This window comes from Periplaneta americana, chromosome 1 (assembly GCF_040183065.1).
Source record: "Periplaneta americana isolate PAMFEO1 chromosome 1, P.americana_PAMFEO1_priV1, whole genome shotgun sequence".
NCBI classification, from domain to species: Eukaryota; Metazoa; Arthropoda; class Insecta; order Blattodea; family Blattidae; genus Periplaneta; species Periplaneta americana.
Window position 1 is genome coordinate 107,772,227 of NC_091117.1, and position 27,048 is coordinate 107,799,274.

At 37.0% G+C, this 27,048-nt stretch overlaps 1 protein-coding gene across 3 annotated transcripts in view; it reads right to left on the reverse strand.

Annotated features, from left to right (window-relative positions):
* Nucleotides 1-27,048, reverse strand: part of KrT95D (phosphofurin acidic cluster sorting protein KrT95D) — a 1,059,178-nt gene that overhangs the window by 536,403 nt on the left and 495,727 nt on the right. Inside the window, exon 1 of one of the 3 annotated variants that reach the window (XM_069825473.1) lies at nucleotides 3,852-3,969. The exons of the other annotated variants lie outside the window; for them this stretch is intronic. Coding sequence (XP_069681574.1) covers nucleotides 3,852-3,940 — 89 coding nt within the window. The 5' untranslated portion in view covers nucleotides 3,941-3,969. Of the gene's footprint in view, nucleotides 1-3,851; nucleotides 3,970-27,048 lie in introns of those variants that run through there. 3 annotated transcript variants of the gene reach the window in all.

The following is a 27,048-nucleotide window of genomic DNA, read 5'->3' on the forward strand; positions in this document are numbered from 1 at the left end:
CATATAAATAGCAATAAGCATAAACGCGCATGTAACAGACAACAGAATTTAAGCAAGGTGCAGCACGAATCTCCTTCACAATTACTTGAACGATCATTTTACGATGATATGTGTGACGCGGTTATTGCTTCAAATATTCCGTTAAACAAATTAGAAAACGCGAAACTCCGTGGCTTTTCAGAAAAGTACACTGGAAGACAAATTCCTAAAGAAGCAACATTGCGGAAGAAGTATATGCAACATGCATATGAGAAATGTCTGCGTGAAGTGAAGTGTAAATTACAAAATGGGAAGATATGGGTTTTTATAGATGAAAGCATGGACTCCGTTGGACGTCACGTTGCAAATGTGGTTGTGGCTGCCCTTAGTACGGAATGTTGCTGTAGACCCTATCTCTTAATAAGTGAAGTGTTAGAGAGGGTTAATTATTCCACCATATGTGAACTTTTTGATAGTGCTATGTGTGCAATTCAAAATATGTTACTATGCTGCTAGCTATATGAATAAATCTGCTAATTTTCTTGAAACACGTTATCTGAATATGATACACGTTACATGTCTTGCACATGCATGTCATAGTTCATTGCAACGCATCAATACGTAAATAATATTATTATCAGCATGTCAAGTACAATGAAATATTTAGGTCTCTTAATGGGAATAAAATTAGAATTGCACTTTGTAAGCTTCATAGCTAATCACTGGAAACCAGTCAAAAGGACGCACAAATAATGAGACTTTCATGTATTACTTCATTTCTCATGAACCAAACTGTACTACTGCCAACGTCACGCTGTCTAGCGTTATTTACCCCATCCCTCTCAAAGCAGGTACTGCCCGTGCCTCACTTCCTGAGCTGTTTCTTTGCGGGGCGAGACGCAGAGGGACAGGGTAGGAGGAGTTGCGTACCGCATGTGCCTACTACCCTACGTTCAACACATCGGCCTTTTCAGGATTCCTTTCGTCAGCTATGGAGCAAGATCAGCGTTGACAAGCGAATGTATAGGCTGTCCCCTCACGCAACAGATTATGTCCCCATCAATTCCTGTAACTAAACACTAATACCAGTTGTAGACTACAGTCTCTACAAGACATTATAGACCTAATCGCGATTACGGTTATCACGTGTACACATCCGTAAACTCTTTCCTCAATGGCAGTGTTTCTCAAACTTTTTCCACCGCGAAACCTCTTTTAATCTAAAGTGTAACTGCGGAATCCTTGTAATATTTTATTAGTGTTTAAATTAACAGACAAGTGAAAGCTAGTATCTCAATAATTCTGTTCAGTGGGACGAATGTATTTGCTTTTTAAGCCTGCAATCTGGTTTTATGGCGGAAAGTTGTAGTCTCATTTCTATTGTACTTCTGCATTTTGTCTTTTCGGTATTTTGTTTTAGTGAACAGATGCGCAGAGAATCCAGTGATGAAAGTGATAAATATTATGGGTATTTTCAGTTTTAGATGTTCATTAACATATTATTATTACGCTATTCTTGGATTATTATTATTATTATTATTATTATTATTATTATTATTATTATTATTATTATTATTATTATTATCGGTGGTTTCATGTTATTATTGATTCATATTTCCGTAACATTTATATATTTTTATAATATCCACTAAGTATAAAATAGCCACCGCAGCAGTCCAGTCGGCTAAGGCGTTTGCCTGTCGATCCAGAGTTGCACTCGGGCGCGGGTCCGATTCCAGCTTGGGCTGATTACCTGGTTGGGTTTTTTCCCCGAGGTTTTCCCCAACCGTAAGGCGAATGTCAGGTAATCTTTGGCGAATCCCCGACTTCATCTCGCCAAATACCATTTCGCTATCATCAATCCCATCGATGCAAAATAACCTAGTAGTTGATACAATGTCGTTAAATAACCAAGTAAAATCATGTAAGGCTCACGGAGCCCCAGAACATACTTTGAAAAATGCTGCTCTATGGTAATTCAGCAGTTGTCCAAACTGAACAAAGAGTAGCCTAGTGTGTACTTACATTTTAGGAAATCGCCATCAGAGATAATAGCGATAGTGGTAACCACGATTAGAGTATCCAGTATTATAACTAGTAAAGATCCCTGCGATGGCGTAGGATAATGTTTTCAGAGCATGTAATATGCTGCCATGCCGCCACGTTGCACCTCCCGTGACGTTCCGAGCAGACCTAAGAGGCGTGGTTATAAGCACTAGGTTACTCTCGGTTCAGGACGTGAGACACGGGCAGTATGCAATGTTGCATACTAAGCTGATAGCAATACATTTCCCGGGACCTAATTATTACTAACCTATTTGATTAGCAAATGATTAATAGATCTATCGATAAAGAAGAAAGTAAAATGCATTTCTTGATCTAAAAGTTCTTCAAAGTATTAAACTGACCAAAAAATGCCGAAAAAAATATAAAAAGACCTATTAGTTCAAAACCGTCAAAATGCAATATAAGAAATTACTTTTTAACGTTGATATTAACATAGAAAGGATTTCTATATTAATAGGCATCGTCATAATGTGAAAATAAGATAATGAATTTTCATCAACATCCGCCCCTACTTATCACTAAATTGTGCACCAATATGCCTGGGTTAAATTCCAAGTCACTCCGCAGTGCATATGAGGAGAAGCCCTATATCACTGTTGATAGCGATTCGTCCGTCGGACAGGGACGTTAAGCCTGGCTTCTCCCTTGGTGCTATTCTACAGGAGTAGGCTACGTGCCGGCACCGGGTTTCCCCTTCTCTCTTCCTCACCATCATCATTCTTACCCATTCCCTACACTACACTTACACACACTCACCCTAGTACACGACATATGTAACTCTTCACAGATACACATCATGCATAACGTGGCCCGTCGCAGTGGTGTGCAACTTGAAAATGGGTCACAGTCCTGCCATCTATCCGCAGTATGCGGAACCCGAATCACGCACGTGAAGTGGGTAGGCATTAGCCACACACATATTATGGTTATTTTGATGTTGGTACTCCCGAATTGAAAGGGTGGACAGTTGTTTATATATTCCGAAATTCAAAGAAAGTTAGCCATAAAGCTGTATGCAAAGGGGAACATTTGTCTCATAATATCTCAAGATGGAGATTTTGAACTTACTTCCTTCTGGCTTTCTGAGGTATGGAATGGTCAATTCGGAAATGTCTACGACAGAAACTTCGTTTCATTGGTAATGGATTTATTTTTGAAAGCTGCAGAACGCAAAACGACTTATGTTGTAGATTCCTGTTATTGGAGAAAAATTGGCTCCGGCACCGGGAACCGAACCCAGGACCTCTCAGCTCTGCGCGCTGAGCGGTTTCCATCTTATCTATACCGGGACCAGATTCACGGCGCTGCTGGCCGAACTCTCCTTTTTTATCATCAATAGCCTACTACCTGCATTTAAGACATACAAGCCATGCAATTTTGGACATTTAATATTGTTATAGTTTACTGTAATTTTGCTTCGTATTAGACAGTTCCAACAATGTATATTTTTTTTCTGTGGTATGTCCATTTTAAAACAGTTTGACAAATTCTGTAATGTGAATATGCCAATTTGTACATGCCCTCTAAATGGGTGACTAAAACTTGATAATCAGCAAAAGTAGGAAGTATTCTGTTATTGTGTTTGCCATTATGATATCTCTTTTGTAAATTTCGTTGAATTCTGTAACTAGTTCAAGTCTATGGATATTAAAACATGCTTGTGTTTAGAAACAAATATTATTCTGACTCCATGATTTATTGATAAGTGTAAGAAACAATAGACGATTCAACAAGATTTTTATTCCGAAGTAAGTAAACTAAAATAATGTCAGCAGCTACTACAATGTATCACATGCAGTTCTCACTTGGCAAAGATGATACGAACTGTGCGGTGCTTGAAACTACTCAAGCGAGTAACCAGAGGTCCGTGACACACAAGCCCATGATTGATCATCGCAAGAGTAAACAAATGAGAAGCGAGACGAGTCGGCGCCGGCAACAGCACGCAACATGGTAGCAAGCACACGCGTTAATATCGGGAAAAACACCAACTCAAAATCTGAAATCACATGAAACAAACGCATGACGTCAATAACCTATTGCAACCACTCTTCTTCGATGGGCATAACTTGCCTACCACCTTGGGAACGGTTAAACCGACCCGAATGTGATTTCAGCAGTAAGTTTGTCGCGGTACGATTGGATAGGGATAGCTAGTCTGTCTGTCTGTCTGTCTGTCTGTCTGTCTGTCTGTCTGTCTGTCTGTCTGTCTACCAGTCTCTCTCTCTTTGACATTACAGCTCTTCAGAGGGTCAATCCTGCCGAATTATCCTGTACTCTGATCTCCAACTTTTTAACATCCATCTCTATTATCTTCTAATCTCCCGATTGGCTTTCCTTTTTACACCTTGTTCATCTAACAATGTCCCTTCATTTATTGCAGTATCTCCTTTTCATCCTGTCATTAGTCAGCGGAGCTAGTCATCCACAAACAAAGAAATTACGAAACCCTCAACGAAGTCTCTTTTTTTTTTTCTTCTTTCATTGGACCACTCCGTCGTACTGGGAAACTACATAGGCTACATGAGCCCGATACATGCGATGATTGTTCCAATCCGAAAGGTGGCCCGAGAGACATTAGTGAATCCGATGATAACAAGCGGACCATCCTGACTTAGGCTTAATAGATCTGGGTCTCATACCCTAGAAATCTAGATGAATACGTGATTAACTCCAGGACCCTAAACCCCAAACTCTTAGAATCTACACCTGCATCGGAATGATAAACGAAATGAAGGGGGATGAAGAGTGTTGGTTAAATTAAAGAAGAAAAGGAGAGTACTTCGAGAAAAATCCTCTACAACGTCCACTTTGTCCGCCACAAATCCCATCACGACTTGGCTGGGGATGAAACCCGAAGAGCTTCAACAGGAGACCAGCGCGCTAGCGCTGAGCCACACACGTGGCCGTGATAGAAGTTACTTTGCTTTGAGAAAAACGGATACCTTGCTTTGTTTCCAGAAAATGGAAACTTGTGCCAGAAGCACCATCTCCTCTCGTTCTTCAAATTTATTTCACCACCGACAAACCAGAGCTACCCAACTTAATTCACGTAGGTTGGCAAAATAGAAGATGCAGTTTCTACCGTGTTCGTTACTTGAGGAACTTATTCTTAGGTGTCAAGTATTAGAACCTCGTGAAGAAAACAAAAATGTCTTTCAAAAGTAGGAGACTTCCTCTAGCAACAGAATATAAAGCAGAAATAATAAGCAAATGTCTGAAGGAAATCACTCTCACGTAGTGTTGAACTTTATGTCGGCCGCATATTGAAGGCAGCCCAGCGCAGTACAGTGCACCACAAACCAGTCTAGCCAAGAAATCTGTGAACAATAGGGTGGAATGAGGCACCGCAGGCTAGACCCAGCGCAGGTACAGAATAGGGGGAGGCAGAGAGGGACCTGGGTCTGGTTGTGGGATGAACACAATTTCCTCTGCCAAGTCGGTGTGAAAACATTCAAGTATAAAAATTGTGAGAGAATATCTAGCGTTATATGATACCGCCCATGAAGATTACATACAAGGCATATCAAAAGTCCGGTAACACTTTCAATATTTTATTACACAAAAACTACTAATGATAGCACTTTCAGCCACCGGCGTGGCTCAGTCGGTTAAGGCGCTTGCCTGCCGGTCTGAAGTTGCGTTCGGGAGCGGGTTCGATCTCCGCTTGGGCTGATTACCTGGTTGGGTTATTCCGAGGTTTTCCCTAACCGTAAGGTGAATACCAGGTAATCTATGGCGAATCCTCGACCTCATCTCGCCAAATACCATCTCGCTATCACCGATCTCATCGATGCTAATTAACATAGTAGTTGATACAGCGTAGTTAAATAACCAACTTAAAAAAAATGATAGCACTTTCAAACACACGTCAGTTTAAAGTCAAACTCTCAAAGTTCTGTTTACACCTTACAGAGATTCAATGTGTGAACCACGAGTGACTCGGCAGATGTCGAAACGATAATCAAACTCTTCCTATATCCTTTTCAACATATCCTCTGTGACCGTGGCGGCAGCTTCTCGAATTCTGGTCTTTAGTTCCTCTAAATCATGTGGCAAAGGCAGTACAAACACACGGTCCTTTAGGTACCCCCATAGAAAAAAGTCACATGCATTCATATCGGGTGACCTTGGTGGCCATGTCATGAAACATGTCCCTTACTCCAGCACGTCCTATCCAACGATCAGACATCTCCGTATTCAGGTAAGCACGAACTGCATTGTGGAAATGTGGCTTGCTGAAAGACAAAATCGTCATCGAGACCTTGTCTAAGTTGAGGCACCAACCATTGCTCCAACATGTCCAGATATGAATGTCCAGTCACAGTAGCCTCAATGAAGGAGAAAGGTCCGTACATTTTTCGTTGTGACAACGCGCAGAAAACATTCACCTTCGGTGAATCACGCTCATGTTCAATGATTCTGTGAGGTTTCTGTGTACCTCAAACACGACAGTTGTGCTTATTAATTTTCCCACTCGTATGGAATGTCGCTTCGTCGCTGAAAATTAAGCGGCTGAATAAGTCATTGTCGTCTGCTGCCTATTGTTGTACCTGGCAAGAAAACTCGTCTGAGATGTCTGATCGTTGGATAGGACGTGCTGGAGTAAGGGACAGATGTTTCATGATATGGCCACCAAGGTCACCCGATATGAGTGCATGTGACTTTTTTCTATGGGGGTAGCCTATCTAAAGGACCGTGTGTTTGTACCGCCTTTGCCACGTGATTTAGAGGAACTAAAAACCAGAATTTGAGAAGCTGCCGCCACAGTCACAGAGGATATGTTGAAAAGGGTAATGGGAAGAGTTTGATTATCGTTTGGACATCTGCCGAGTCACTCGTGGTTCACACATTGAATCTCTGTAAGGTGTAAACAGAACTTTCAGAGTTTGGCTTTAAACTGACGTGTGTTTGAAAGTGCTATCATTAGTAGTTTTTGTGTAATAAAATATTCAAAGTGTTACCGGACTTTTGATATGCCCTGTATTAAAGTTACTACAAGATGAGATATGGAACAAAACAGCCAGTGAATTCATATTCCTAAAGGCAAGTTTTAAAGAAATTATTAAAAAGAAAGGTATATTTGTCATCAGACTTTCCATTTGACACAACATTGTAAACCAAACAATGCGCATTATTTCTTTTCTCTTATTATCAAACACATTAGAATGCTGATTAATTATCACCATTTTGAACAAATAAAGAAATTAGTTTTTCTTCATCTTACTCACTTTACAGTATACGAGGATCAATCACTAAGTATCCGGACTGCCCCAAAAGTAGACAACATAGAGGACACAGGAAATGGAGAAGTTGTCTAGAAGCAGAGAAACGCCTGGGATCCGTACTAAATGCATCACTTGAAAGATAGAGAAGAAGACTAGTCATAAGGCGTACATGAAAAGATTCCAGGAAAAACGCAATACTCGTAGAGATCTTTGACATGTTTGCACAAAATCTCGAGTATAAACTCAGTTCTAAAAGACAATCTCACGGTGTCGATAAGACTGACTCAACAGGCATGAAAGTAATGATCTTCAGTCACACACGCATGTATGTTTAATGGTACAATAAATACAAGTGCAATTATAAAATAGTGTATTTATAGACCTTAGTAAGTTGACACATTCTCCGCAGTATTTCTTTCCCAAACCCCTACCCTTGTTTAGGAAACACCACATCTGGGAATCGTTTATTACTTATTATTGTTCCATAAACTTCTCCCTCTGTTTTTGTAAAATTCTGATATTTCATTAGGTTATATAGGATACAATATCAATTGTTTATTTTTTTTTATTTTATGTAGAAAGACACTCTTTCAGCTTTTCCAATAACGGGACTATCTCATTGGACAAAGCATAACACACAGAGTAAAAACAAGAATGAAATTATACAGCAAAGGTTACAAAAGAGAAATGTAGGGAAAGAACAAAAACGGGAAATCAAAAACAGGAAAGATAATAGCATAAATATAATACGCCTAATACTCTGTCCTTCATTTCTTTTGCAGTCACATTATCTTATGCAACGACCCGAAATCAGTCTGAACACTAAAATCAGTCTTTTCTTTCAAATTCGTATGTTTAAATTTATAATATATTACTATCCTTGTTTGTCCATCTACAATTTTATTCCTGGATACCAAAATAACTTAGTTTTCTTTTCAGCCACTCCCATTCCAACCTTTATGCCTTCTTGTTATAACTGGAGGAAGCATGATGTACTATTCATAATCAAATCGATAGCGCAGGCAATTCACGTTGTGTCGCTGAGCGTAATGTTCCAGCACAATTATTACATAACACTGCAAATATTGACTCTTCTGTTGATTTCATACTATTGGGTTATTTGACCCTGAAGTGTAACATTCTTTCTGGTGTTGGAAAGGTCACATTAATTAATTGTGTTATCACCCTCATGATCTGCTATAGGTAGCCTATATTCTAGTCAATAGTTATTCCTAAAATTCCTTGAAATATGCTTATAATCCTTGAATACGCTCCATTTTATTAATTTTATACGAAAGACTTCCATGTATTGTGGGTCCCTATCACCACGGCATGGAGCGTCCTCAGGTTGCGGACAGAGGAGACGGCCTCCAGATATGGAGGGTAGCTGCGAATATATTGTATAAGCAGTCGTGGACAGCCGATAAGGGGTGGTCCTCTAGCTTGGGGGTTAGGCGAAGGGCTAACAACCCATCACCGTAAAAAAAAATAGCTTGTTACGATTCCATATAATAAGCTTCGGAATGGGACTGATTTTCTGGCACGACCATTGCAAAGGAATAAGGTTATGAGATTTGGTACTTGGAACGTAACTAGTCTTTATAGAACAGGAGGGGTAACATTAGTAGCAAAAGAACTAGCTAGATATAGAATAGACTTCGTGGGAGTACCAGAGGTTAGGTTAGATGGGAATGGCGTATCACAAATAGATTATTGTTGTATTATGGGGAAGGAAACAACAATCACCAATTAGGAACAGGATTCTTTGTTCATAAAAGAACAAAATCAGCAGTAAAAAAGGTCGAATTTATCACTGACAGGTTATCATATTTAGTACTTTAGGGTAGATAGTGCGATATTATAGTTATAAATGCTCACGCCCCTACAGAAGAGAAAGACGGCCATATAAAAGATAGCATCTATGAGGACTTGGAGCATACTTTTCATCAGTTACCTAGATATCACATGAAAATTCTATTAGAGGATTTCAACGCTAAAGTAGGACGGGAGGATATTTTTAAACCAACTATTGGAAAAGAGAAGACGGGAAGCAAGTCGTACACCAGGTATGCTCATTCTCTGACTCCCGATTACGTTCTGTAATCACAACCTTCGAATGTAGCGCGTGCTGTTCCTTTTCGAAACTCGACGGATGGCTGCAGAAGGCATTTCAAGTACTTAGTAAACGCACGAACAGTGCGGGACAATGACACAGTCAAAAACTTCTGTAGGCAAACGATCATTCCGTACATTGTGGGAGGAAAACTATTTTTGTTGTACTTTCGGTGAAAACGGAAAGTAATACTATATTGTAAGTTACTGTCAAGAATACTACTGAGCAACATAAAATTACACTATAGGCTCTGCTACCCAGAACATGCCGAAGTGACAGAGAAGCTGTTTTCTGTAATATAGCCTATTTTCATATACCAACGCTATTATTATTATTATTATTATTATTATTATTATTATTATTATTATTATTATTACTATCAGACCTATTATTATTACTATTATTATTGTTATTGTGGTGATTTTATTCCAGCAGAAATAGATATTTTGATAAAATACTTTTTCAGGGGTGCAACGTGCACTACAGCTTCAAGAATTGAAAGCACTTCATGAAAGGCCAAACCTTGAAGAGAGTCGAACAATTCAGAGTCTATGTTTTGGAGCAAGTTAGCTTATGTAGTATGTTGGGAATTAGCTAAGTCACTAAAACCCTTCACGGATGGTGAACTTGTAAATAGATGTATGGTTCCTGAACAAAATATAGTTAATTATGTCTCTGTACCGCAACAGTTCAAATGTGAATTCACAGAACATAGACTTAGTGATTTTAGACATATGGAGTGTGATATTAGTATTTTTGTTAGTCTTTTCATAAATTTAGTACAATCCGTGAGAGTGCAGTTCCAGGACGAGTTAATTGATTTACTAAGTAACGTATAATTCAGAACTAAATACAGAGAATATGACTTGACAAGCATATAATAATTTAAAAAATGAACAAAACTAAATATTACAAGATGAGCATATTCGTTGCCACTATGTTAGCTACCTTCGCCTCGACGTATATGTGCGAACAATTATTTTCGAGAATGAACGTTACTAAATCCAAACATAGGTCCCGATTAACAGATGAGCATCTTTAGCGCATTGCAGGAAATTCGTTTGAAATAGATTCCCGATTACTTGCAGAAAAGAATGCAGATGTTGAATAGACCGCAAAGTAGACTGTATGGTGGAATATGAAAATGATATTATCTGTGATATTATTATATAACTATATTACATACTGCATAATAAATATTGTAATAACTGAATATTACAGTGTATACTTTTTCCTTTTTTAAATTCAGTTTATTATCCGTATTTATAAGAACTATGCTACGGGCGGTGCTGCAATGTAGTTGCGGAGCCCATTCCGTACACAGTGTGTGTTATGCAGTGCAGCATCATCCGTGTAATCGGGGCTTTTACAATTTTGAGCATACCTGTCGTACACTTAGGAATTAATAGAGAGGTTACTTGAAGGAAAAACTGAATGAGGTAGAAACAAATAGTAGGAATAAAAACATTCGAGATTTAAATAAGGGTATAAAGGAATTTAAGAACGGATATCAGCCAAGGGTAAACGTGATTAAAAAGGATGAGAATGGTGACTTGCTTGCAGACTCTCCATCAATCCTAAACAGACGGAAAAACTATTTTGCGCAAGTACTAAATCTACATAGGCCAAACAGAAATGATCGGGACGAAATTCAAATACAAACTGCTGAGCCATTTATACCCGAACCCACGCCTTCAGAAGTCGAAATTGCGATAGAAAATCTGAAAAAGTACAACTCTCCAGGTATCGATCAAATTCCAGCAGAATTAATACAAGAGGGTGGAAGTGCATTCTATAGCGAAATTTATAAACTTGTACTTGCTATTTGGGAAAAGGAAATTGTACCAGAACAATGGAAGGAGTCCATAATTGTACCTATTTTTAAAAAGGGGGACAAAACCAGCTCTGGTAACTTTCGAGGAATATCACGTTTGTTGACGTCGTACAAAATTTTGTCCAATATTCTTTTGAGAAGATTAACTCCGTACGTAGATGAAATTATTGGGGAACATCGGTGCGGTTTTAGGCCTAATAGATCGACTATTGATCAGGTTTTTTGTATTCCACAGATAATGGAGAAAAAATGGGAGTATAAGGGTACAGTGCATCAGTTATTCATAGATTTCAAAAAGGCATATGACTCGGTTAAGAGGGAAGTATTATGTGATATTCTTATTGAATTTGGTATTCCCAAGAAACTACTTCGATTAATTAAAATGTGTCTCAGTGAAACATACAGCAGAGTCCGTATAGGTCAGTTTCTATCTGATGCTTTTCTAATTCACTGCGGGCTAAAGCAGGGAGATGCACTATCACCTTTACTTTTTAACTTCGCTTTAGAATATGCCATTAGGAAAGTTCAGGATAACACAGAGGGTTTGGAATTGAACGGGTTACATCAGCTTCTTGTCTATGCGGATGACGTGAATATGTTAGGAGAAAATAAACAAACGATTAGGGAAAACACGGAAATTTTACTTGAAGCAAGTAAAGCGATCGGATTGGAAGTAAATCCCGAAAAGACAAAGTATATGATTATGTCTCGTGACCAGAATATTGTACGAAATGGAAATATAAAAATTGGAGATTTATCCTTCGAAGAGGTGGAAAAATTCAAATATCGTGGAGCAACAGTAACTAATATAAATGACACTCGGGAGGAAATTAAACGCAGAATAAATATGGGAAATGCGTGTTATTATTCGGTTGAGAAGCTCTTATCATCCAGTCTGCTGTCCAAAAATCTAAAAGTTAGAATTTATAAAACAGTTATATTACCGGTTGTTCTGTATGGTTGTGAAACTTGGACTCTCACTCTGAGAGAGGAACATAGGTTAAGGGTGTTTGAGAATAAGGTGCTTAGGAAAATATTTGGGGCTAAGCGGGATGAAGTCACAGGAGAATGGAGAAAGTTACACAACACAGAACTGCACGCATTGTATTCTTCACCTGACATAATTAGGTACATTAAATCCAGACGTTTGAGATGGGCAGGGCATGTAGCACGTATGGGCGAATCCAGAAATGCATATAGAGTGTTAGTTGGAAGACCGGAGGGAAAAAGACCTTTAGGGAGGCCGAGACGTAGATGGGAGGATAATATTAATATGGATTTGGGCGAGGTGGGATATGATGATAGAGACTGGATTAATCTTGCACAGGATAGGGACCGACGGCGGGCTTATGTGAGGGCGGCAATGAACCTTCGGGTTCCTTAAAAGCCATTTGTAAGTAAGTAAGTAAGTAATTGGAAAAGAGAGTCTACACGTAACTAGTAATGACAATGGAATTAGATTAGTCAACTTTGTCACATCAAAAAATTTAATTGTCAAAAGTACAACATCCCCCCATTAAGGATATACATAAATATACTTGGACTTCTTCCGATGGATTGACACACAATCAAATAGTACACATCTTGACAGATAAACGGAGACACACTAGTACAGCAGACATTTGAACTTTCAGGGTGGCAGACTGTAATTCTGACCATTATTTGGTAATTGGAGAATTAAGAGAAAGACTAACAGTAGCCAAGCGAGTAGAGCAACAAGTTAATATTAATAAATTCAATATTCTGAAATTAAAGGACGAGGAAGCTAAGCAACATTATCATGTCGAAATTTCGAATAGGTTTGCCACTTTAGGAAGTTCCGCCAAAGTTGAGAGTTTGATGTTAACCGTGTGTGGGAAAATATCAGAGATAGTATCAAAATTGCAGCTAAGAACAGCATAGGTTATTATGAAACTAAGAAAAAGACATAGTGGTTGGATGAAGATTGTTGCATGGTAGTAGAAAGAAGGAAGCAAGCAAAATAGAAATTCTTACACGATCCAGTTGAGGAGAATAGAGATAATTATTTCAATGAAAGACGGGAAGCAAGTCGTACACTTAGGAATACAAAGAGAGGTTACTTGAAGGAAAAACTGAATGAGGTAGAAAAAAATATCAAGAATAAAAACATTCGAGATTTATATAAGATTATAAAGGAATTTAAGAACGGAAATCAGGCAAGGGTAAACGTGATCAAGGATGAGAATGGGGATGAGAATGGGGACTTGCTTGCAGACTCTCATTCAATCCTGAACAGATGGAAAAACTATTTTGGGCAACTACTAAATGTAAATAGGCCAAATACAAATGATCGGGACGAAATTCAAATACAAACTGTTGAGCTATCTATACCCGAACCCACACTTTCTGAAGTCGAAATTGCGATAAAAAATCTGAAAAATTACAAGTCTTCAGGTATCGATCAAATTCCAGCTGAATTGACACAAGAGGGTGGAAGTGCATTATCTAGCAAATTTATAAACTTGTACCAGAACAATGGAAGGAGTCCATAATTGTACATTTTTTTTAAGAAAGGGGACAAAACCAACTGTGGTAACTTTCGAGGAATATCACTTTTGTTGACGTCGTACAAAATTTTGTCCAATATCATTTTGAGAAGATAAACTCCATACGTAGATGAAATTATTGGGGATCATCAGTGTGGTTTAAGGCGTAATAGATCAACTATTGGTCAGATATTTTGTATTCGACAGATAATGGAGAAAAAGTTGGAGTATAAAGGTACAGTACATCAGTTATTCATAGATTTCAAAAAGGTATATGACTCGGTTAAGAGAAAAGTTTTATATGATATTCTTATTGAATTTGGTATTCCCAAGAAACTAGTTCGATTAATTAAAATGCGTCTCAATGAAACTTACGGCAGAGTCCGTATAGGCCAATTTCTATCTGATGCTTTTCCAATTCACTGTGGGCTAAAGGAAGGAGATAGACTATCACCTTTACTTCTGCTATTAGTAAAGTTCAGGATAACAGACAGGGTTTCGAATTAAACGGGTTACGTCAGCTTCTTGTCTATGCGGATGACGTAAATATATGAACATTCACAAACGATTAAGGAAAACAAGGGAATTTTACTTGAAGCAAGTAAAGCGATAGGTTTGGAAGTAAATCCCGAAAAAAGACAGAATATGATTATGTCTCGTGACCAGAATATTGTACGAAATAGAAACATAAAAATTGAACGTAATCCTTCGAAGAGGTTGAAAAATTCAAATATTTTGGAGCAACAGTAACAAATATAAATGACACTCAGGAGGAAAGTAAACGGAGAATAAATATGGGAAATGCGTGTTATTATACGATTGAAAAGCTTTTGTCATCTAGCCTGCTGTCAAAACATTTGAAAGTTAGAATTTATGAAAGAGTTATATTACCGGTTGTTCTGTATGGTTGTGAAACTTGGATTCTCACTTTGAAAGAGGAACAGAGATTGCGTTTGAGAATAAGGTTCTTAAGAAAATACGAGTTTGAGGCTACGAGGGATGAAGTTACAGGAGAATGGAGAAAATTACACAACGCAGAACTGCACACATTCTTTCCTTCACCTGACATAATTAGGAACTTAACCAGACGTTTGAGATGGGCATGGCATGTAGCACGTATGAGCAAATCCAGAAATGCACAGAGTGTTTGTTGAGAGATCGGGGGGAAAAAGACCTTTGGAGATGCCGAGACGTAGATGGGAGGATATTAAAATGGATTTGAGGGAGGTAGGAAATGATGATAGAGACTGGATTAATCTTGCACAGGATAGGAACCGATGGCGGGCTTATGTGAGGGCGGAAATGAATCTTGGGATTCTTTAAAAGCCATTTGTAAGTAAGTATACAAATGTCTTACGTATTTAACAGAAATCTTTCCGAGGTTGGAATCTTATCATGAATTCGTCAATTTGACTATATGCTAAATATTCCTATCTATTCACTTTCGTGCTTGATTAAAGCTTGCAGTAAAGCTTCATTTTATTCTCGTTTTTGCCTACTATAGAACTATACTCTTGTGGTTTCACTAGTAACTTTACTAAGTACTTCGTAGCCAACTCATTTGTTTTGGAGGTAGTAAATTCTGAGTATATTCCTTTCACTTCATGAAACCAGTTTTATCTTTTATCTTTTTCAGTGCCAAGTGCTTCTGTATCCGTAATGAAACGAATAAGATCAAGTGGATTATAGTTTATCTATTTCGATTATCGCAGCCTGACCGTACAGGACTATTATGATTATGACTATGATTTCTAGCGTTACGATCTGACCGAATCAGACTATTGTGGTTACGTGGTTTCTTTTTTGAAATGTTACCTTACGGCAGGGATGTAGAAGCATGTCTTGCGCTCCTAGTACTGTATATACTCAGTCAGTGTTGTCAGAGCAGCGGAATTTCCGCCAGATCTAGCGGATTATGACCTCAATCTAGCTGAAATATTTTCTAACTAGCGGATAGCGGATTTTCTAGCGGTCTTCAGCCTCATTCTGGCTTTATGATGGCGGTTTTACATTTCACTGTAGATTAGTATGTTTCCGCCAGCCAATTAGAAGCGTTAATGAACAAACCAAAAATCAATAGTGTAGTTTTCGCCAGCCTATTAGAATTATTAAACTGAATAAATCGGATAACAATCATTCAAATGTGTGAAACGTTCTTCTTTAACAGTGTCCAGTAAGGCAGTAGTAAGTTTAATTCGGTTGCCGTGAATGTATTTTTACAGTGTCTATATTAAAAATTTCGTCTCTGATACATACAGGAAGTAAATTGCAACAGCTTACATTTATAAAGTCTCCTTTATCACAATAAAGGGAACTAATATGCCTATTTTTTCATTTATAGATGCCTAAACCACAGTTTCAACAGAACTACAATGATTATGACAGCAGAAGTACTTGAGCCTAATTTAGAGAGTTCTTTCAAAGCAATAAGTTTATCTCGGACGACAGTATCTGAACGCACTGACGATTTGGCAGTAAGCAGAAAATTTAGAGGAACAGTTAACGGCAAAACTTCAAACATTGTTATTTTATTCCCCCGCCCTTCATGAAGAAACTGATGTTAAAGAAAGAGCGCAGGTAGTTTTCTTCATAAGGGGAATAGATAATGATCTTTATGTTATGGAAGAATTTCAAGATCTTGTTTCTTTAAACGACCTTACAACTTGTGATCATATACAGTGAGTTTAAAAGGTCACCATACACCTATTACAATAACAAAAATACGTCTCAAAGAAGCGTTTTGTAACTTCAGTATGCTAATTTATAATAATTTAATAAATGGAATATGTTGAGAGATAAATACAAATATAATACAACGTATAAAAAAGAAATAAAAATACTTCTAGTTCGAATTTCAGTGACATAGTAGTCGTTATCCTACAAACAGTTTTAACACCCGTGAACTTCTTCAGTAGTCTTTACGAAACGGCAGAAATTAATCGAGGTCGGTGCACTCGGCCATTAGTAATAGATCGAAGCGTTGGTATTATATTCCGAAATGTTAGGACTAGATTCCAAATTAAAGTGCCTTTCTAGGTTTCTTTTCTTTGGAAAATATTCCTTCCTTGAACATAATTTTATTCACAGTCTAAACGTCTCATCTTCATAGCGATACTCAGTACGTTCTGCAACTATCAGACTAATTAAACAGAATAACGAGTTGAACAGCATCAATTTTACAAGCTACGGGTAAACGATGCAGCAGCACGAGACAGTAAGCTGTGTATGCACCGCAACGTTCGATTTTTCGGAACGGGCTGGCACTGCGTGCAGCATGAAAATTCCCCGAGCGTCATAATAAGAGTGGCAGATTCACAGAAAGTGCAAGTTTCCTGTAAATTCGCAGAATATCTAACCGACAATGCGCATTTTTCCGAGAAACTGACAGCCATTCAATGACGAACACTAGTCCTGTGATTAGAATCTGGGTATACACTATCGATATTTATGGTGATATGAAAAACATTTACCGACGGTAATTTCGATTTCTTTGTTATTTGTTATGATCAGACATCGGATTCTAGGGCAAATGCCTATTTTGTTTCTTTAGGAGAAAAGCAAAAATAATTATTAATATTTGTGTTTCATGGAAATTGAAAGGTATTCAAAGAGTTTTATAGTGCCCTAAAATGCCCTAAAACGGTTATTAGAGCCTAATTTGTTAATATTCGCCTAAAAATGCCTAACTCACTGTAAAGTTTCGCATTTTAAACCGTTACAAAATATTTAAAAGAATGGCCCTCATAGTGTTAACACTACCAGGAAATGCAACAATAAGTGGAACTTTGTATTTTTGTCCAATTGAATCTCAATAACAACGGTTCATTTGAATACTCGTTAACAGTTGCTCTTTCCCTCACCTTATTTGTGTTGAGAAGTTTAGAGCGGTAGGACGTTTTCCTGTGAAGTTTAACGCGATAATGCCGAAAAATATAAGTGCAAAATCTACATTGATCCGGCAATGGCTAACAGAATATTCAGAATTCACTTATGATGGAAAAATAATATTCTGCAAGATTTGTAGCAAACAGGTATGTAACAATAGTTGAAATATATAAATTTTATTAATTTTAATGAGTAGGCCTATAATATTTATACATTGACTGAGCTATCCTGAGGTATAATTCTTTTTAAGACCACTACACTTTAACCTTTTAAATTCCGATAGTTAAAGTATTTGCAGGTCATTAAAATTTTGATTGTTCGAACCCACTAACTGTGTGATAGAAATACGGCAATACAACAATTAGGATTTTATTTTAATTCAGTTTACTTTACATTTTTAGATTTCGCAAGAAAAGAAGTGCCACCTAAAGCAGCATGTGCAAGGAGCGGCTCATAAGGCTAAAGCTCAGCAGAAAAATCAACTGCAACAAACTTTACTAACACAGCCTACTTCATCCAATCTCAGCAGCAATTTCTATGCTGATTTAACCAGAGCGTTTGTTGCTGCTAACATTCCCTGGAATGCAATTGAAAATCCGGTTTTAAGACAGTTTTTACAAAAATACTGCAAACAAAATATCCCATCTGAGTCGACCCTAAGAAAAAATTACTTAGACAGAATATACAATGAAACTTTAGCTTCCATTCGGGAGGATATAGGTGATTCTTACATATGGGTCTCTGTGGATGAAACCTCAGATCCTATGAATAGGTATATAGCAAATATGGTAGTAGGAAAACTTAGTCCTGATGGACCTTCGATTCCACACCTCGTATGTGTTAAGGAACTTTCGAAAGTGAATAGCCAAGCCATTGCTTATTTTGTAAATAAAGGCCTACAGTTTTTATACTCAGGTAATATAGACGATTCTAAAGTTCTGTTGTTTTGTATTGATGCTACCTCATACATGGTTGCTGCAGCTCCACTTCTTAAACATTTTATCCTAACCTCACGCATGTAACCTGTCTAGTACATGGCCTTCACAGGGTTTCTGAAACAATCCGGAATGAATTTCCTCTTGTCAATTCGTTTATTTCTAACACAAAAAAATGTTTTTGTAAAGCCCCATCCAGGATTCAATATTCAGAGAGAACTTTCCAGATATTCCACTCCCACCTCAGCCGGTTGTTACACGATGGGGAACCTGGATTCAATCAGTGGTGTATTATTCTAAGTATTTTAAAGAAGTGGTCACAGTTATTGATAAATTACCTGAAACTGATAGTGCAGCGTGTGTGAAAGCAGTGAAAGATTGTCTGAATGACTCACGAGTGAAAAACAATATTGCCTACATAACATCAAACTTTTCTTTCATACCTGCAAGCATTGAACAATTAGAACGTGAAAAACAATCTCTTTGTAGCCAAATAGCAATAGTAAAGGAAGCTCAAGTGAATATACATTCTGCTTTGGGCGAAACTGAGAAAAAAGTTAAAAATAAGTGGGACAACGTATTAAATAAGAATGTAGGATTTTCATTGTTGGAAAAAGTTTCAAGAGTGATATCGGGGGAAAGTGTAAATGTTCCAGTAAGTATTGATGTTTCTATTGTACCTAATTTAAAATTTGCGCCTCTCACATCAGTTTCGGTTGAAAGAAGTTTTTCTGCTTTCAAAATGATTCTCAGTGACAAAAGGCAAAGGTTAACTGTGGAGAATTTAGAAAAAATTCTGGTGGTGTACTGTGCAGATAATTATAATAAAGTCTGAGCATGGAACTGAATTTCAATAACTTAAAATGAGTAATCTTGATATCAATAATCATTATTTCATTAGTTTCAATATATTAAATTTGTGCAGCTCTGTTTATAAATATAATATAGTATTCTTTTTTAATGTTTAAACATACTTTTTTGTGCGTATTTTAGTGTATAACTAAAAATTTCAGTGAAAGAAATAAGTATGATACCTTGATGTGCCTAAAATGCCTATTTTAATTAAAATAGAGCCTAATTTTACAAATTTTGAGCTTATTTTAGGCGCCTAAAACTGCAATTTTTAGTGCCTAAAAATCCGATGTCTAGTAATGATATATCAACGAAAAGATATATCTTTAATTGCATAAATTTTATAGGCTACTTTTTAATACTTGTCTCTTCACAATTGAACATTATCTGATAAACAATCAATGTTTCCAATCAGATATCAGAATGTTCATATGTAAGAACAAGTGTTCATATATAAGAACATGTTAGAAAGAATCTACACAAGGAAATACTAATGGGAGCCCACATTGGTATATATATAGCCTTAGAAAAAAGTTTTGTCGCATAGATACTTTATAAGTCCCAGAAAGGAGGCAGTGCGCACGATCAGAGGACGTGCGACCTTGGTCATAAAAGGACTAGTTGAGGTAATAGAAATTAGTTTTGTTTCGTTGTATGTCTGATCATGCGCACTGCCTCCTTCTGGGACTTAAAAATTATATGTGTGAGAAAACTATTTCCTAAGACTGTACACCAGGGATGGGGAAGAGGCAGAGCGCACTTGCACTCCTAGGCTCACATGCACTCCGCTGCCTACACTGCTAGTCAGAGTGAACAGTGCTGGATCGCCTGCAACATTAGTCCATATAGGAGCTCTGTGTTTAATTTTATTCTGAATGGGAGGAGAAATATTTTTGTGGCAGAAAGCGGGAATGGCCATTATTTAGTGTATTTTGTGTGTGTAACAATTAGGTACACATCACATTATGACGTGAGAAGACATTTTACGAACATGTTTATATTATTTGAATCAGAATGAAGAGTGCAACAAATTTATAGAATGAAAGATAATGTAACCCATTAAATAAAAACATAATCTATGTAATATGAATGTCTGCAATACACTGTATAACTGCCAAAAACTTTAAAAACAGTAGGATTTGGTGAACTTTATAACGTAGATATTATACTAAAACAGTGATCAGCAACCCGTGCTCTTTGTGCAAGAGTGCTCTCCGCTGCACCCGAGCAGTATGTGACAGTGGATCCAAAGACATTCCAGGGATAAATAGGCTACTGTGGCTAAGTATTGGCGCACCTCTGTCATCAGTCCTTCGCTATGAGGCTACATACTCTACAGTATTGTCTATTCTGTACCGAGTGAAAATGCTATTTACGTTTTATATTTACTAACCTTTATCGGTTGTAGAAATAAAACAATAGTATGGAATCTAAAGTTAGATAATATATGGGAGATACGTTTTAATAAACTGAGAAACAGTTAAGGTATGTCATTACTAATCTTTATTGCGGATATTATAAAAATATAATGTATAGCCTATGGTATAATTTTAATTGCGTCACATGATACACACAGTCCTATTACCTTGAGTATACTCGTACTAAATAATTTTCCACTGAAGTTAAAAACACTGTTTCATAAGTTTTCATAGAGTTTCTCTACAATCAAATGTTCAATACAGTAACGAGTTCTGGAAATTTCGCCTGTGATTTTTCTATTAAAGATCTAAGTTTAATCTTTACATACAATTTAAATTCTGAAAATTAAATTATGAGATCATAGATGAAGTATATGGACAACCAGGATTTATTTTTCGCAATTCAAGAAATATTTTAAGGATGAACATGTTTTAAAATTACTTTATAACAGTTTTATATATAGAAAATTTGAAGAGGCTTCAATTATGCTGCACTTTTATATGAAAATAAATATTAATTATCCTAAATAGAAACAAATTCAGAAGCTTTTTCTTCGAAATGTGTATTTTAAAAAATAAATATGGTAGTAACTATAATAACAATTATTACTGCATTATTAAAGGAATTTCATTATGTAGGCCTAACTTCAATAACCTACTGTTAGCCATCGGCGTGGCTTAGTCGGTTAAGACGCTTACCTGCCGGTCTGAAGTTGCGCTCGGGCGCGGGTTCGATCCCTGCTTGGGTTTTTTTCCGAGGTTTTCCCCAATCTTAAAGTGAATGCCAGGTAATCTATGGCGAATCCTCGGCCTCATCTCGCCAAATACCATCTCGCTATTACCAATCTCATCGACGCTAAATAATCTCGTAGTTGATATAGCGTCGTTAAATAACAAAGTAAAAAAAATAACCTATTGGTAGAATATTGCTGGTGCAACAATAATTATTCTTATATAAAATTGTTAATAGTGCAATTATTATGAGTAGGAACTATTATTTTTATTTTAATTGGTTATTTAAGAACACTGTATCAACTACTAGGTTATTTAGCGTCGATGAGATTGGTAATATCGAGTTGGTATTTGGCGAGACGAGGCCGAGGATTCGCCACAGATTACCTGGTATTCACCTTAAGATTGGGGAAAACCTCGGAAAAACCCAACCAGGTAATCAGCCCAAGTGGGGATCGAACCCGCGCCCGAACGCAACTTCAGACCGGCAGGCAAGCGCCTTAACCGACTGAGCCACGCCGGTGGCTATTAGGAACTATCACATTTTATTAATTTTAATGCGGTGAAAATAAATGGAAGAAATACATACAATTACTGTATATTCCCATTTTATTTTATTAATTTTAATGCGGTGAAAATAAATGGAAGAAATACATACAATTACTGTATATTCCCATTTTTAATCAACAAAATCGGTATTAACTCCAGACTAATCGGCCCGGGTTCGATTCCCGGCGGGGTTAGAGATTTTCTTGTAAAATACCTCGGGACTAGGAGAGATGGCGGTGCACAACTTCTTATCACTAAATTGTGCACCAATATGCCTGGGTTAAAGACCAAATGTCTCCGTAGTGCATATGAAGGGAAGGCATTTTTCACTGTTGACAGTGATTCGACCGTCGGATGGGGACGTTAAGACTGGCGGCCCTCTTGGTGCTATTCGACAGGAGTAGGCTACGTGCCGGCACCGGGTTTCCCCTTCTCCCTTCCTCATCATCATCATCATCATCATCATCCTCACTCATTCCTTACACTACACTTACACGAACACATAACATACACTCACCGTAATACCCGACATAACTCTTCACAGATACACATAATGCATAACGTGACCCGTCGAAATGATGTGCAATTTGAAAATGGGTCACAGTCCTGTCATCTATCCGCAGTATGCGGAACCCGAATCACGTAAAGTGAAGTGGGTATGCATTAGACACACACATATCGGTATTAAAATGTTCACTTTTAATTCAAATGTTTAACTTATTTTTAATTCCCTATCTCGTAAAAATAACCTTCCGGATTTTGAATTATCATTACAACAAGATATTCTATACATAATTGCTTTATGAACCTTTGTGGACGGCATTTGATTAAAATTTGTGATTTTACATAGGTATAATATTTTTCTTTATCGTCAGACTTAATACATTATATATCACAATTAGACGTAGTGGGATTTATTCCTGTTGTTTGTCAAAATAAATAAATATAATTTTACAGTGCTCAATCTGTTATAATAATCTTCATAGAAGTTACATTCATTCACTTCGTGCATGTCCACACCTGTGGAGTAACGCGTCTGGCCGCGAAACCAGGTGGCCCGGATTCGATTCCTGGTCGGGGCAAGTTACCTGGTTGACTTTTTTTTTCAGGGGTTTCCCCTCAACCCAATATGAGCAAATGCTGGGTAACTTTCGGTGCTGGACCTGGCCAGACTCATTTCACTGGTATTATCACCTTCATCTCATTCATTCGATAAATAATCTAAGATGTTGATAAAGCGTCGTTAAATAACCTACTAAAATAAAATAAATAAAATCTAATTACATGGTACACGAAAGCTACAGCAAATACAAGGCTTCTAAAGCCAATTATTGTAAAAGGGTCAAAATCAAGTCAAAATCAGACTCTCAAGTACGCCAGTTTCTGCAGCCTGCTTGGCAATGTGTGCACTATAAATCTATAATATTGTGTTATGTCCCTCCTTCAAACCGCCTTAAAGTTATCGCATGACAAATGTCTCCTTCTATCCCTCCAATATCTTTAGAATCTTGTCACCGCTGGCTTGTTTGCTTGCTCACGGGCGCGCTTACTGCCTCGAAAGAGCATCTGAGTTGATGACCACCGCACTAAAATATGTTAGTTATGGGGAACAGTCTGTATATTACACTTTTAACATTAAATACTTCGCTTTTCTTATAGAAAGGTGACAGTTCTTGGTATGTATATTCCTCTCATTCGCAATTTGTAATACATTTCTTATGGGTGAACAATCCTTTGGGCGCCGCGCTTTCACGACTTACGGGTACTCGGCGGTACCAGCTTCTAAGCCGGTTATAAATTCCCCGCCAACCCGCGAAGGTCACATCAAGCGTCAGCGTGAGTTGTACTATTGCAAGATAAGCACGTGCTTTTTAGGCAACGTAATACAGTTTGTTGATTATGGGTATATGTACATGAACAACCACAAATATTATCGGAAAATGCAGGCTTTAAATTTCTAAAATTTTATAAGGAAATGAACTCACAATTGGACAAAAATTACAAGGTACCACAACAATACTTATTATAACTTAAATTTCTGACAAAAGTATAAAAAAGATTACTAATAATATTTTTAGAATTCACTTTTTACTTTAAATTAAATTTTCCAAAATGTGGAAATTTTCATACATATTATTTCATAACTCCACAACCATTAGAGCCAGAATTCTGAAAAGTTGTACACTGATTTAACATGTATTTATGCAAAAGAAAGACTACAATAATGCCCATTTCTTTGAAAATAGAAAAAATATGTCACAATACATTATGCAAATTTTAATATATTTTATATAGGACAAATAAAAATTTAATTGTATTAAAATAAACAACTCTACATGTCTTAGAGTAGTCTACTTTTCAGAAATAGGTATTTATTACATGCAGGAAAAATATTGAAGATGTCAGAGAGACCATATCAATGTTATGGTTACCAAATGATGTAACTGCAGAATTTTTTTTTCATACTTTGATAAAATTGGATTAATTAGAACAGAATTAGTTTTTTTTTCGAGGTATAATTTTATTATTTTTTGTTGTTATAACAACAACAACAACAATAATAATAATAATAATAATAATAATAATAATATTATTATTATTATTATTATTTTAAATATAGCCATTCCTTTGTTTTTCCCATTAATAATAGTATCTAGGTAATTGTCAATGTTTCAATTTAATTCATAATGATTATACTAATTGTACTATTCCTTTAGTTGTGCGATTATATTCATAAGTATTAATTCTTTGTTTTTTTAGTTAATACTTGTATACCGGAATGCATTTCCTGTTTGTTATTATATTCGTATGAATTCAATCTCTCTTTTTTCTTTTTTATTATCGGTATTATTATTTTTAAGTTAATACTTGTCTACCGGTATGTACTTTTCTGTATGTGCTTTGATCCTGGTTGTGTGAAAGAGAAGGCCTGATGGCCTTAACTCTGCCAAGGGAAATAAAACTATTATTATTATTATTATTATTATTATTATTATTATTATTATTATTAAAACTATTATAAATAGACTTACGTCTATATGTTACTTTATTTGTATTTACAATAACAGAATAAATAAAATAGATTTACTTTGTTATTTTATATACTGTGACAGCCGGGAACGATCTCACGACCGGCAGGAGGAGGGCAAAGTCGGCCGTGGCTCGGCGCGGCAAATGAAGTTGCGCGCGCATCTGCTTCCTGGGGCATGTGCTGTGGCGTAGAGAGGAGAGGAGAGACGGCGACCGCGGCAGAGAGGGAAGAAATCCAGAGAATTCGGGAGCTGCCATCTTCTGGACATCCGTAGAAATTTCCAGCATCGTACTTTCCCGAAACTATGGTTTGGTTATAAAACAAGAGACGCAAGTGAGCCGAGAGCAGTTGTTGTTGTAGTCAGTTTTTGGAGCAAGCCAGTCAGTGTAGCAGTGAAGCCAGCTTCGAGACCGGAGTTCAACTTGTGTGTGTCCACAACTAGGGGAGTGTCCTGGAGAGTGCGGCGTTCGTTGTGCAGTGGACTGAGTTGGGGGACCTGAGTTCGAAGTTCAGTGGACTGTCTCTGGAAGACTTAGGTTCGATATACTGTGAACTTGAGTGAATGAGCTAGACGAGCTAGCCAAGGCAACGAACTGTGAACTGAGAACTGACAGTTTTGTTTTGTAAATAGTGCTTTGTGAACATTAGTTGAGATTAGCAGTACATTGTTGTTTTCAATAACCCAAGTGAATTGTCATTGTCGTCTGTGGAGTGCAATAACGAATACTGAGTTGCTGTGTGGAGTGGAAATCCCATTGTTGACGGGAGCGTTTAAAGCAAATTATAGAAAGTGATTATTGTTGAAACAATAAAGTTACATTATTGTTTTGAAATAAAAGTTACAATACGTTAGAAAATACGCAAATAACTTATTTAAATAAAGCAGAAAGAGGGAAATGTCCGCTAAGAAAATGCCTAAATATCCAATGGCATTTTCTAAACTCCGATCGCTGTAATAATATATATTCGACAATGCAGATTGGAGAGGAGACGCGAAAGTTCCTTTACCCAGTATATAGATTGGAAAGAAAAATATTTCTTTCCTCAAGTAGATGAACAATCGAGATGCCTGATATGTAGTACTTTCGTGGCCAATATAATATGGAGCGCCACTATAAAAATAAACATGCTAATACCTATGATTTGGTCTTAATGAGATGAAAATGATGATGCCAGCGAAATGAGTCTAGGATCCAGTTCGAACGTTACCTAGGGAAGGTCGCCCATTATGGACCCTTTTTCATTTTTTGCACATAACGGAAAAATGAAAATATTGCAAATTAAAAAAAATTACTGATTATTTTTGCACATAAATTTCAGTATTATAGAAAAGTAAAATTATATTTGTTAATTGGTGTAAAGTAGCAAATTAAGCAAATTTTTGTAATCACTACAATTTCCGGCCGTGTAATGAGTAGCTCCAAATATGGCCCCTTCAATATTATTTATTTTTAATGAAGCAAATTTATTTTTTCAGCGCATTTATTTGAAGAATAATTATTTTAGTTGAAAAATAAAATATATTAAATGAACATATAATCAAAGTTAGTAATTTAGCTCGCACAAATTTTGCATAGGGGAGAGTTGGATAGTATCGGACATAGGGTAATATCGGACAGTGAGTTTCTTTCATCTACCACCAGATGGTAGTACCTGAATAACATGGTTACGTTTCTGTATGCGACATCACAGAAACGTAACCATCATTCAGGTACTATCATCTGGTGGTAGATGAAAGAAATTCACTGTCCGATATTACCCGATGTCCGATACTACCCAACTCTCCCCTATAAATGTTTTTTTTTTCTTGGGAAGTTTCCCATTGCACATTTTAACAGTGAAACAGTTCCTGCATCTAATCCACTTTTTTCCTTTTTTATCTTCAGAATATCGCTTGTGGCAAACAGGGCACGTAGCA